This window comes from Setaria viridis, chromosome 2 (genome assembly GCF_005286985.2).
Source record: "Setaria viridis chromosome 2, Setaria_viridis_v4.0, whole genome shotgun sequence".
NCBI classification, from domain to species: Eukaryota; Viridiplantae; Streptophyta; class Magnoliopsida; order Poales; family Poaceae; genus Setaria; species Setaria viridis.
In genome coordinates, this window is record NC_048264.2 from 1265352 (window position 1) to 1279538 (window position 14187).

The window sequence follows — 14187 nt, forward strand, 5'->3', positions numbered from 1 at the left end:
TCAAAACTCTGAAAGAAATTAAACGAACGTTTGCAATAATGGAGGAGGCCGATGTCTGGTTTGCCTTTGGCAATGGGATTTGCCAGCGTGTGGTCACTGCTCATGCTGCCCGAGTAATGGGTAGCTTGACCGCTCCATTTCTGGGTCGCGTTAGTTCAGCAGATGCTGTCACAACATGCACATGAAGAGGGAGCACAAGTGGTAATAGCTTCCAACCAAATTAAGTTTTGGATGCAATAAACAAATACTCCAGCCGGCGGATTGTTTTTAACAAATCATGTTATTTAATGAAAGTTTCCAACCGGTACACGTACAGACATACGCAAGAAGGTGTTTTTTTTCAAATATAATAAATAGATAGACAAACTAGTAATAACAAATGCAACAGCCGGCGGATTGTTTTTTAATAGACACAACAAAAGACACATACAGACATACGCAAGACGGTGTTTTTTCCCCAAATATAATAAACAGATAGACAAACTAGTAATAACAAATAATCCAGCCCGCGGATTGTTTTTTTTAACGAAATCAGCAGGAAGCTCCTACCTATTTTTTTATATTTTTTATTTTAAAACCGTTTAATTCATTCCCACAGGAAGTTGAACCCGAACCTGTTGGGTTCTACTCCAGTGCTCTAACCACTTGGCTAGAGGTTCGATTGTTATCTATGAATAGGACTAATGTGCTAATTAATTAAGCAAGCTTCATTGGTGCTTTGACAAGAGTCTATCATATCTAGTTAATAACCAATCACATCTTGTATCATCCAAAACAATCTTTAAACTACTACCTTCGGTCAACCTCCCGAAAACCCCCACCCTACACGGTAGACACCGTCACGATCCCTCCTATTAGCGCAGGTAGTTTAAAGGCACGAACACAGATAAACATGTCTAGCTATCATGAAGGATCGACATACTAGATCTAATAACAATGATTACACCAAGCAAGCTAGATAGTCTAATCCGGAACTAGACTAGGAACAAGCATATCCATGATAGACAGAAAGCATAGAAGGAGGCATTGAGTTACTAACAGATCGGATGATACGAAGAACATTGCTTACATAATAGATGTATTTAGACCATCACCTCCAAGTACATACCATCGATGATCTACTACTACTCCTGAACTCCACCATGGCACAACCACACAGGGAGGCCATGGCAGCTAGGGTTTGGCCTAAGCCATCTCCTCGATAACTCCGAAGACTTGCGGCGGCCGTCAGCTCACACTGGTGAATGCCCTAGGTTTCATCGAGTTTTGGTGGATGGATGTGCGTGCCGATGGAGAATTAGCATATTTATAGCCTGAAGATGCCGTGGGGGCAAAAGGCACCTCAAACCGACCCAGAAAAGGGCAGGCCGATCGGCCTACCCCCGACAGGCCTCTAATGCCCGAGCGCTTCATACAAAAGTTGTAGAACTTTTTGAGGCATGCAATTTTCCCTGTAAATTCGCTCCAATCGAAGTTCAGATGATGAAGATATGACCCGTGCAAAGTTGAGCTCCTCCTGCGGGCCTGCAGTTCAATGTTCATGTTTGGGCCTTCCAATATACAAAGTCCAAGCCCAAATCCAACTTATAGAAAAACCCTTCATTTATGTCGTATTTCCTACCATTTTCCAATGTAGTACAAAATACAACACATATGCGAATATGAGATTATTTCAAGTGCTAAATGGCGGGTTAATTAGTATAAGATTTAGTCTAGAAACACCACTCAAATAGCACGAAAAAGGTGGCAATAACTAGCGGCAACACGGCACTTAAGGGAAGACTAAATTTTTAATGTCATGGAAGGGAATATGATGATATTTAATGACATACATGGAGTTGACTCTTTGCAAATGGGCACGCTTGGTCAGCTGTGATGCTGAGCTGAATATGTATGCATTATATATGTCATCATGTTGCATTGTACATGAATGAGGCTTTTGCATTGCATGTGGAACTAGTCTCTTTATCCTCGAACAATAAAATGAGTACATTGCATATTGGAATTTGATGGCATTAAGTTTATGTTGAAAATATTTGTTTGATGGCGACGTTATATTTGAAAATGTTTGAAAATGATGTAACAATAATGACATGATTACTAATTCGAAACAATAGTGATTTTCCAGTTTTAGCATGTCATCATAGAAATATTGTAACATGAAGCTTCTCATTATTAGAACACCGAACATGTAAGGAACTGTATTATCCTATGCTTAACGAGGGACATCCACCTACCATGGATGTACATCTTCAAAAGATTATGGTAAAAAGAACACCAAACAATGAGACGTACATTTGATGGTTAAGAACTCTGGCATGGGTTGACGCAAGGGAGACTTGCATCCTGCATGGGTTTTCTTTGTTGTTGGGCTTAGAACGAATGAAGGAGACCTTGCATTGGAGTTTGGAGGTGGTTGACCCGCGCCCATTGGTGGTGATGGACGGTGGCCAGGGCGTGGGTAGCCACGGGTGGTCGTGGTGTGGAGCTATCATCCAAGAGGTAGCAGCGCTGGCTTCAAATTAAGAAGGTGAAGAGGACTCGAACCTTTTGATCAGGGAATGAAACTGTGCTGTAGGTGGGGATGCTTATGACATGCTGCCTCCTGGACCATGAGGTTGTCGACGACGAAATGCGTCAAAGGTGAGTATAGTTTGTACAGAAATCCTCAATTTCTTTGCCCCAGCAGATCGATTCATCAAATGCAAATCTGTTCAATGATGGACGTATTTTTCTTGCTGAATATACTGTACATCACTACTTAGACAGCACATGACTATATTGTCAACGAGAATTGGAAATCTTAGTTCTGAAACAAGAGTAAAAACACACGTTTATTCTCTCACACTCACACAAATAGGCCCAGAAGATGATTTATAGATAAAGTACGTCCTTGATACAAACACGTGCATATCGTGCTCTTCGTCACCTCTGAAGAACATTTGCAAACGGAGACTCACTCACACTTGATCATTTCAGGTACGGCAATGGCCAGTGGACTGAGATGCAGCGGCAAACCTACAACTTGGTCGACGCGCAAGCAAGGCATATAGTTCAGGTATCCTAACTTGGAAGTAGATTGCTCAAGAACATGGCTCTGAATCCTGAACACTGTATCCGATGAAACTGAACTGAACATTGGCAATTATTTGTTGGCATCAGGTGTATCCGAACGGATGGTCGGCGATCCTGGTGTCGCTGGACAACCAGGGGATGTGGAACCTGAGGTCGGCGATCTGGGACCGGCAGTACCTCGGCCAGCAGCTCTACCTCAGGGTCTGGACGCCGGAGCAGAGCTTCGCTAACGAGTACAGCATCCCGACCAATGCCATACTCTGCGGTAGAGCCGCCGGCTTGCCGCACTGATGACCAAGATGCAGAGCATACATGGTCGATTCATCCTATACTACCTGCATATTTCGTAGAATAAATCGTTCTACTTATATAGCTGATGAAATCAAAATGATAGGTGACAGAGTGTTTTGTTGTAGCCAAAAGCTCAGAATCTGAACTTGCTATTCTTTGATGGTGATGTCAGTAATTTTTATTTCTGCTTGTGGTTTGCCTGTGGGTAAGGAAGGACCTCTCAGGCTGAAGCTGTCCCATGATCTTTTCTCCAATGCATTGTTGATTCAGAAATGACAGATGTGTTTGGATGTTTACCAGATTGTGTGATGTCAGCAGGTTTCAGCTTTATGCAACCAAATTTCAAGGCACAAGATGTTGAACCAAACTAAATTCAGGCGGGAACAATGTAGTGGTTTGTAGTGTTTCAGTTTGAAATGCTCGCTCATTCTAGTTTCCATTCCTGCTAACCAATTTCCTCTTCGACTGAGAAGCACTTGAAGCAACCATCTCTTGGTCTCTGAATTGTAAAAGCTGCTCCGAATTCTGTAGGGGGCAAAAATCATTTTTTTAAGTAAAACCAGCAGGTTCTGGAATCAAATTTCCACTCAACAACTGGGGCCAACAAGTTGTAGCTTCAACAATCTAACAGCTTCAAGAATGTAAAACCTCGTGAAGGTGGAAAGGACTTTCAGAGGTTCAGGAGTGAAAAATTAAAACATGAACTAGTTTGAAACATAGTATGATGATGGATTATAAATTTTTTCAAGGATCTGCTGGCATTTTGTTATTCTTAAGCACTGGCACTAGGCATTAACTTGTAAGGTTAAATGATTGTTGAATGGCATTAAAGAGAGGAGACTAGGGAACTACCAGATCGCAGTATGTTTTCTACCCAGGGGCGGTTCTAGGGCCCGGGCTGCCTGGACTGCAGCTCGGGGTGAGCCCATGTTGCCCCTTTAACATATGTGGTGTTTAGCCTAGGTCCAGGAGGTAAGATCAGACTGTTTTAGGTGTGAATCAGCAGCTCAGCCCGGGGGGATCCGCCCCTGTTTCTATCCATACAATAGTTTTGAGAACAGGGATTGCAACATTGCAGTTGTTCTGAAATAAGGAATACGGGAATAAATTCAACCTGTTCTGCTCTGCTCATATCGCCGTGGACGCGAAAGCAAGACATAACTTCAGGTTTCAGTGTATTATTACCTGGAAGCAGATTCCTCAAGAACAAACAAGCTCTGAGCACAACACACGGCCAACAAGTTGTAGCTTCAACAATCTAACAGCTTCAAGAATGTAAAACCTCATGAAGGTGGAAAGGACTTTCAGAGGTTCAGGAGTGATTTTTAAAAAATGAATCGGGTAGGAGAGCTGCCGATTATATTAATAAAGAAGATGAAGTTCAGGTTGGACGAAAATAAAAAAAGAAAAAAAATGACGCAGGCACCGATAGGTTGGATTGAGTCCTCAACGCATGCCGTACCATGCCCTCACACGCAACTCAACTATACAACACATCGGCCGCTTGAATTGGGACATCAACCATCGCCGAACTCCACTCCTTACAACACCTTGACGATAGAACCGAAGCCTTACCATATGCGCATAGGCCCATCGCCCGTAGGAGATGCTGCAGCGGCATCGCCAGTGCGCCGCGAACAACGACGAGGGTCCAGGGATCCAAGCGCAGGGATGGCTCGGGCTCCGGGCCTGTGCTGCCACCGCAGCCGCCGGGGCAGCACGAATGGTCTCTCAACCAGGCGTGGTCAAGTCGAGGATGCTGGTGCTGGCAAGTGGTGAGCTCGTCGCCGGTGGCTGTGCACGGTGTAACACCCTAATTTTCAAAGTTTGCAGTTAATAAAATTAACAAAATTAAATGCATGTGTCTAAGGATTTAAGGGTTGTATTTAAATTTTTCTTAGGCAATTAAATATTTTTTAAAATAAATTAATGAATCATAGGAGTTCATTATTGCATTCATGCTGGTGCATTGTTTTTTGTTGTTGAATTCAAATTTGTGTTTGAATTTATTTGTTTGAATCTTTTAAACAATTGGAAACCTTTTCCTTTTCCCCTCCTTCTATTTTCACCCTTTCGGCCCACCTTCCTCTTTCCGGCCCAGCCGCAGCACCAGCGCAGCGCCAGCAGCAGCCGAGTAGGCTGGCCCATCTCCGCCTCGGCTGAGCTCCCACACTGCTCCTCCACTTCTTCCGCAGACGGTCGGGACCTGCTTGTCATCCCCCTCCTCCCGCTATCTCCACGCCGGACCCGAGCACGAGTCCAAGCCGGACTGCGCTGCCTCGCACCTTGGGCCCACACGCCAAGGCCGCGCCCCAGCTATAAAAGGCCACCGCCTCGAGCTCTAGCGCAGCCTGCAACTCGAGCCCGAGCACAGCACACGCCCGTCGCCATTGATCTCCTCCGCCGTTTGTCGTTGTCAGGACTTAGACTAGTAAATTTCTTTTATGCGCGTAAAGCTTCGGATGGTGGCGTGGGAGACACAGGGTTTAGACTGGTTCGGGCAAGGAAGAGTCCTACGTCCAGTATCGGGAGCTGCTCGTGTTGCCCACGCGGGGTCTGTAGTAGGGGTTACAGGAGGACGAGAGAGAGGGAGCTGATCCCGAGTCTCTTGGGTGTGCATTGATGCTCTAGAGTGTGAATGTGTTCTGTTGGCTTAGAGAGAGCGAGTCCCTTGTCTCAGGTCCCTCGGTTCTCCTTTTATAGTGCAAGGAGGCCACCGGGGTTACAAGTGAGACCGGGTGTGAGGAGAAAAAAGAGATAAGCTAAGTCAAGTGAGGTACAACACAAGGGGAGGGACCAAGTCCCTAGGCCGTCGGCGTCCTCTCCGGCCTTCGGCTCCTGCTGGCGCGTCCGCCGGAAGAGGGCGACCGCCGTCGAGTCCTGTCAACGGTCTCCTCGGTGGATGTCGCCACCAGGCGTGATGATGGTATTTCGTCGTGGCACCTGTGTCCGTTGGGGAAGGCGGCTGATCCTGCCATCTTGCCGATGGCCCGCGGAAGGCGGACGTCGCGTCCTTGTCGCCGGACGCGCCGGGAGCGAGAACGGGCGCGGCTTCCTCCTGCTCCGAGCGGCGCAGGCCATGAGGGCCCTGTAGCGAATCGGAGGAAGCCGCAGCCACTGTAGCCTATACCGCGCGGCCGCGCATGGGTACTTGTGGCGGGTTGCGTTGGGGGCACGGACGCCTTTCTGCGTGTCAGAACTGCGGCACATTTATGGCGAGATCGACATGGGGACCCATGAGATCCGCGCCCGAGGTGGATACTTGTCTGGTGGGCCCAGGTGAGTCTGACCCCCTGTGCCCTGAGTCGGGCGAGGCGGAGTCTTGCAGTGGGGGGTCGGGCGCTCCCGACCCCAGGCCTGCGGGTCGGGCGAGGCGGAGTTTGGTCTTCAAGGGGTCGGGGACGTCCGACCCCGGGACACTAGGTCGGGCAAGGCGAAGCATGGCTCTCTCCTCCCGTGTTGGGCCGACGGCAGTCTTTATCGCCCTAGGTGGGCTTGGGCCTTTATGTTTTGTTGTTTTCATGGGCTTTAGGAGGTCGTTAATATTTCCCCCCAACACCGTCGCCCTTCCGTCGATAAGGACACAGCTTGGAGCGCTGCAAAGGAGGTGAGGAGGCCACCTGTGAAGTTCCCATGCTCCCCCGTGTCTTCCTTCACGTGAACGAGCTCGCTGGAGACACGCGCCGCCGCAACGCCTCACGCCGTTGCCGCTCCAACCACCACGACAACCCCCTAGATGTGTTCGCCGTGCACTTCGCTTCCTCCAGGGCTTGATCCCTCGCAAACCACGCCCGGATGCTCGATTTCAAGCGAGTTCCACCGCGCGCCGCCGCTCTACCGCTCGCGTGCTGCCCGTCGAGTCCCTGACGGTCCGGATTAGATCTGACCTATGTCAATACCAATCAACCCCCGCACCACGCCGTTCATTTTGCTAAAGAGGCCCTTTGTGGTTTTTGCACCCGAGGTCCAGCGCAGTTCAAAATTAATTAGATCTAGGTCCTTTTTCTTTTGTTTTAGCCCCTGGTCTTTTGTAAAATAGTGCCCACCGTCCTAGCCTTGCTCTTTTGCGCGTTAAACCTTTGGTTTATATGCGTATTTATGTTTTAGCCATCGGTTTCCCATAGCTTAGCCCCTGAAAGTTTAGTTTTCTTACATATAAGCTCCTACACCTTGTTTAGTTCATATCTTTAGCGTTTGTGGTCCGTTTTAAGAGATTCTTGCATCTACGAGTTCATCTTAACCCATAAATTAGTTTTATGACCTTGTTTTTCTCTGTTGTTACTGTTTGGTGTATTTTTTTCTTATTTTATTCCCTTATTTGCTTGTATGTGCTCATGTGATGCCTATAGAAGGACCGCAGTTCGAGGAATTCGAAGGTCAAGCTTTGAGGACTTCGAGAGCTGGAGCAAGTCCAGGAAGGCAAGTCGTGCCCTTGATCACAACTTGACCCTATGCAACCTTTACTTTCATGCTTTGTCCAACGCTGCTTTCTTGACCTAGCATCGGAACATCCGATGTGTAACGACCCTGGTCAAATCATTCGAGTTAATCTTAATCCGAGTCCCAAATTCCTCTGTCTCAGCTCTTCCCGAGCAGGAGTGCTCCACTCCAGTTCCCGGTCCCGACCCCTGAAGACCCCAACCCACCCCGCCAGTTCCTTCTAAGTCTCAATAACAGTGTCCCTTTCAATCTTGGGCAGAGGAGAAACCGAGACTGACGGGTCAACCCGCAATCTTTTCCCCGGATCTCCCGAGGCAGACACACTCGAGCGGCCTGCACCGCTTCAGAGCTCCCCCGCTGCGTGGCTCAACTTCTCCGACACCCGCCGCTTCACCCAGTCGCCGGCCACGACAGGATGGATTCTCGCGCCCTCCTCCCCAATCGCAGCGGAAGCCCCTCTGCAACCCTTTCTGCAGCGCCTCGTCTCACTCGCGCCCTCGCCGGCCGCGCCTTGGTGCTCCGTCGCCGCTGTGGCAGAGATTTGCCGCCTGCTGCGTCAAAACCACCTCGCGGCTCGCGCCCATCATCATCTCACCGGATCCCCGGCTGCAAGGCCCGATGCCTTCCGGCTTTTCCGCCGCCTCTCCACAGTCGCGCCACCCACGAACTCGCTATGCGACGATTCCTCCATCGCCAACCCCGACTCCAGCCGCGACAGTTCCTTATCCGCCTTGCTAGAACTCTGCCCGGCAAACCGCTGTTTCGCGCTCGCCCACGCAGCCGTAGCCCGCCTGTCTTTTCACCTGTTGCAACCTCGCTTGTAGCGCCGTTCTTCCTGTCACACCAATCAGATCCGCCACTCGAAGACGCCCGCCTCCGCCAAAATCTCAGCCCCGGCAAAACCGCGCCTGCGCCGCCTTGTCTCCCGTGCCCAATAGCCGAGGACGCTATCTCCGAAGTCCTGTTCCACCGCCCATCGCTGCTCAATCACCGCCATAGCAGCGCACTCCATCCTTTTCTTCCAGTCTTCGTGCTACTCCAACTCTCTCTCTCTCTTCCGCGCAGCTATAAAAGGGAATGCCAGAGTCTTACTGGAGTTCCCTTCGCCATCGTTGCCTCGCCGCCTTGTTCCTCTATTTCGTGCTCGAGTGCCGCCACCTAAGTTCTTGAGAAACTCTCATCTCCGCTCAACACCCGCCCCTCCAAATCCACCCAGCCGCCTGCTCCTTCGCGCTGTGCTAGAGCTTCCTTGTTGCTCACAAGAAGCTCCGCCACCGCCGAAGCACCGCCGGACATCACCGCCACCCAAGCCTTAGTGCTTAAGACCTTCTGCCCAAGTCTACTCTTTCCCGACCCCAAAGCTTCACCTATAAACCGAAGGTAAGCTGCCGACCCCTCACCGGTTCGCCCGACCCTATCTGTTCACCCGACCCCTTTTCCGTCTCGCCCGACCCTGTCTGTTAGCCGACCCTTATCTGCCTCGCCCGAGGACTCGGCTGTATCCTTTCCTTGACCCGAGGGTACCTGTGTAAAAGAGCGGGGACTTCTCTACGTTAAGTCTGAGGACCCCCAGCACAGCTATTCCTCTAGTTTAAGGGTCAGATCATAAGTTTCTTCCCATCCAACCCTTTTATCTTGCTCTCCACCAACTAAAGTAAACTTCCCCACCTTTTCTGTAGCCTTGCTGCAAGTGTCCGAGCTTAACTGCAAGTGTTGTTGAAATAACCGTCTAAACACTAACTCCTGCATTGCATTCGTGTAGAGTTGCACCTCGCTGACGACGTCTACGAGCTACACTCGATTCCAGAAGACGGAGCTGTAGCTGAGCTACCAGTTCCAGAAGCCGAAGTCGCCCAGCTGAAGACCAGTTCTCCTCCCCTCCGCTTGAAGGCAAGCCCCGAAGCATGAACCCCAAAGTTTCCCAAACTTGCGCATGCCTTCTTTCCCATGTTTGTGCATTTACGTATAGGAGTTGTTTGCAACCTTAGATGCATGACATAGTTCCTTTGATCTGAACACAAGTTTGTTGGGCCGAGTAGTTGCTATGCTTAAATAGGAAGCGGTAAAAGTCGAGTGATTTCCTGTCACTTGCGAGTTATAGGAGTTGGTTGTTCTCCTTCTGTTACAACTATAAGGACGATGGACGGGGCAAGGTTTTGGTTAACTCTTTTGGTGGTCGATTGATCGCCCCGTCTGTCTATAAAATCTGTTAAGGTCCGACAGTGGTGGTGTTCGTGATCAAGTGTTTGAAAGTACTAATCTCATACCTAGTATGGGATGGGGAAGCCTAGTACCTGATTGAACTAGGGCGTTGCTTATACCCCTGCTGTCCCTGGAACGAGGTTCCCATGGTGCATCATGTGGGTGCAAGTGCAGTCGCAGTACGGTAGAGGCCGGGACTGTGGAGCATTGCATGCCAAGGGAAGTTTGGACCTGACACGTGCCTGGGAATTGATAGGGATGGCCGACACAGGAAGCGACCCTGGTGGTGTGCGGATGTCGTGAGATTAGGTTCGCCATGCATGGTTAAGAAACTCGAATCGATTCGTCTGCCTCTCACAGTTTGAGACTGCTTGATCGCTATGCTACACTGAGTAATGAAAGAGTTTGATGATGACATGGTCTTGATGATGAGCTCATATACATAAAGTTGGGTCTATGTTTGCTTAGAGTAAGATGCCAACGTAGACTGGTTAATGAACTTAGAATTGAGCTAAAACTTGAAAGCAAGGATCTAACATAGTCGCTTTTGGCAAATAAACCCCTCAGCCAAAGAGCCTTGCATGTCTAGACGTAGTGGAGTAGTTTTACCACCGGTCGGCTAAGTCTTGTTGAGTTTAGCAGCTCAGCCTTGTTTGTGGCTCTCTTTTCAGGTGAAGTCGCAGCTCCTGAGTTTGCTCCTGTTGGCACTTGGCCGCCCCAGCTCCCTCCGGGTTTGACGGTTGAGTGGGATCCCTCCTCGGACGGCGAGGAAAGGGATCATTGATGTCCTGATCGGCCTCATCAGGGACATCCGACCCCGGCGCTAGGTTCCGCTATTTTACCTCTTCACTGCTTTTTGAATCTTGTAAAACTCTGACTTTCGTTTTGATGTTGAACTAAATTGTCAAACTGGTTTAACTCAGTGGATCTGTTGTATTCTCTGGAACCACTCACCTTCGTGTGAGTTTTGCTAACTTGGTCTTGTTAAGTGGTTAAATCGGATGAAATCCGACGGCACTTCGAGTTAACTTGACTAAGGCATGAGTGTCGCGTGTTAGGCGACTTAACTGTGCTTTAATCAAGGTAATCCAAGGTGGTTCCGCCACACGATGGTCTAGGATTTTTCCCTTCTCTTCTGGCAATTGCTCCGACGCTACTAAAAAAGTGGCCATCGGAACATCCGATGTCTCTGGATTTTCTCTATCATTTGGATGCTTCAATACTATAGAATAAGCCTAGATATCATGGCTTGATCACTTAAATACCATAGCTTGGATACTCGAATATCAAGATTTGGATGTCAAGAATACCATCATTTGGACCTTGCCATGATTTGGTTTGCATTCTTGAACCTAGAAAATCTATAAGGTACAAGCTAGACAAAGCATTAGTCCCAATAACTATGTTGTCACTCAATCACCAAAATCACAAACTATGGCTTAATGAGGCCATGTTCGCTACAACAGCCTAATAAACAGAAACTACAGTTTGTGGATGTCTGAAACTGAGATAAAATCAAGTGCATATCAATGGCAATAATATACTTAACGGTGTCCCTGTTCTTGTGCTGGGTTTAGGCGTTGCTGTGCTTCCTTCACAAGAGATATGAAAGATTCAAATGATTTTCCAAGTGCTATGTATAATGCAACCCTAATTACGCACAACGTTCGTTTCCTGTGACGACGGTCGCTCTTGTCTTCCTCTTGGGCGACGACTGTCACTCCAAACTCTGGCGAGCGGCTCTTGCCCTGGTCGCCGCTCGGGAGGCGATTCGTGCGGCCCCGGTCCTTTCCCTTTGGCTGACCTCTGCGCGATCGGTGCTCTGCGCTTCTCATCCAGGACGACCGGCGGTGGCGACAGGAGGTTTAACTGGTGAGGGGAGAGACGACACATAAGAGAGATAGGCAGGGGCACTTTGTAAAACTTTTTTTCGAGGGTCAGGGGGGGGGGGCGAAATGCCCCCACCTGATTCATTCAAAACATGGGCCTTTGGTAGGCCAAACAGGGCTTTTATGCAAGAAAGGAAGGGTTTTGGGAAGAAGGTTCTAAACAACCATTGTTCTTCTACATGGAGTTGAAAAGGGAACACCAGTACTCGGCTAGCCGCCGCTCTCCTTGCGGAAGTTTGTGACTCCATAGGCGAGTTTCATCCCGTCATGAAGCCCAGAACCTTACCTGCAACGCGGTGAAGCGCCCGAAGAACACATCATTACGATGCTTCCACAGATTCCAGGCAATCAGGATGACAAAGCTGAAGAAATGCAGAGCAGGTACTGTTGTCGGACGGTGAACAGTCCAAAGGTTTTGAACTGAAGCACCAGCTGCGTCGATTCCCATCGAGCTCCACACCTGAGTTGCGAAGGGGCATGAGAAGATGATATGGTTGCAATCCTCTACCACTCCACAAAGCTCGCATGCCGGGCTGTCCACGATGCTCTTCCTGAAGAGGTTAGCTCGGCAATTGATCCTTTCCTATACCAGGAGCCAGATGAAGAACTGAACTCTAGGAGGGGCGCGCTTTTGCCAGACAAACTTGGCAAAGGGGCATGGAGGGGAGCCTGTCGCTGCCAAAATGTTGTTGTATGCGACACCAGAGTGCAGATTACCGTCAGAAATCAAGCTACTATGCCGCCTGTCTTCCCCCTCCCGTAGTCTGACTTGGGCAAGCAGTTCAGTCAATTGGGCCAGTTCTTCCCGTGCTAAGTGCGTCAGACGCGGCACCAGATGACTGCTCAGGCCGTTTCTTATTACCTGTGCAATAGAAACATCTGCCTTCACGACATGTGAGTAGAGCAGGGGGAAGAGAAGTTCCAGACGACCGGCAGAAGCCATTGATCATGCCAGAAGCTCGTAGTCTCGCCATTGTATACTTCTGAAGCTGTGACAGCCCGATACAGGGGGAGTAAACTCTGCAAGCCTGCCCAGTGCACTCCTTCCACTTCCCCGTTCAAGGTTACAACGTTAATTTGCCCATGCGCCCAAAGCGCCCATGAGGACCCCTCTGACCGGTAGAGACGATGCACCAGGTTGAGAAGCAGGCTTTGGTTTTTTGCATTCAAATCTTTTATACCAAGTCCTCCTTGTTCTTTTGGTTGGCAGGCTCGCTCCCATGCTACTAAGCATTGTGCGCCGCTCACACTGTCCTCTCCAGACCATAAGAAGCATCGACGATGACGGTTTAAAGCTTCAGTTACCCTAGGAGGGAGGAGCAGCACAGACATAGCATAGGTCAATTGACTGTCCATGGCAACGTTGATCAGGACTGCTCTCCCCATCGGATTCAGTAAACAGGCTCTCCATCCACTCAGTTGACGATCAGCCCGTGCAATCAATGGACTGAAAGCAGCTAGATTTAGTTTCTCATGGGATAAAGGAAGCCCCAGGTATGTTTGTGGAAAGGATCCAATCTGGCAGTTTAGAACAGTTTGCATTCTTGCTGTCAGCGTGCAGTCCACAGCCATAGGAACCATCGTGCTCTTGTGGTAGTTGATGTGTAAACCAGTGAAGGAGGAGAAATTGTCCAGGATCTGCTTCAAGTCTTGAACCTCCTCGTAGTCAGCTCGAAGGAGGAGCAGTGTATCATCTGCGTATTGAAGGACCGGGCATGGTTAATCTTGGGCCGCTGGGTGATGCACTCTTGTATCAGCTCTGATCATCTGTTGGAGCACATCTGCAACTAGGAGGAACAAGTATGGCGAGAGAGGGTCCCCTTGGCGAAGGCCCCGTTTGCAGCTGAACCAGGGACCCGGCGCACCATTGACCAGTACGGCGAGCCTTGAACTCTGAAGCATGTCAGTGACCCACCTATTCCAGGACGCAGGGAAGCCTCTAGCGCTGAGAATACCGTTGAGGCTATTCCAGTTGACTGAATCAAAAGCCTTAGCGAAGTCGAGTTTCAGAACAATTGTTGGCAGCTTACGACGATGGCAGCACTGGATCAGTTCCGCTGCATATACAAAGTTTTCTGAGATGGAGCATCCCTTAATGAAACCTGTCTAGTCCAGGTCAATGAGCTTGGGAATTTGTAGTTGGAGACGGGAGGTGAGCATCTTTGACATGATCTTCAAGGAACAATTTTGCAAACAGGTCGGCCGATAATCTCCTGGTGTCGCTGCTGCAGAGGCTTTTGGGATCATAATAACGTATGATCAATTCAATCGCTCCAACTCAGCTTCACCG

The 14187-nt window shown here is 49.2% G+C and overlaps 1 protein-coding gene across 1 annotated transcript; it reads left to right on the top strand.

Moving 5' to 3' along the window:
• The first annotated feature begins 2959 nt into the window (after window positions 1-2959).
• LOC117846544 (L-ascorbate oxidase homolog) lies at window positions 2960-3519 on the top strand. Its single transcript, XM_034727753.2, has 2 exons — window positions 2960-3058; window positions 3163-3519. The coding sequence occupies exons 1-2, from the start codon at window positions 3005-3007 to the stop codon at window positions 3364-3366; spliced, it is 258 nt and encodes an 85-aa protein (XP_034583644.1). The 5' UTR covers window positions 2960-3004; the 3' UTR covers window positions 3367-3519.
• Window positions 3520-14187: the final 10668 nt, after the last annotated feature.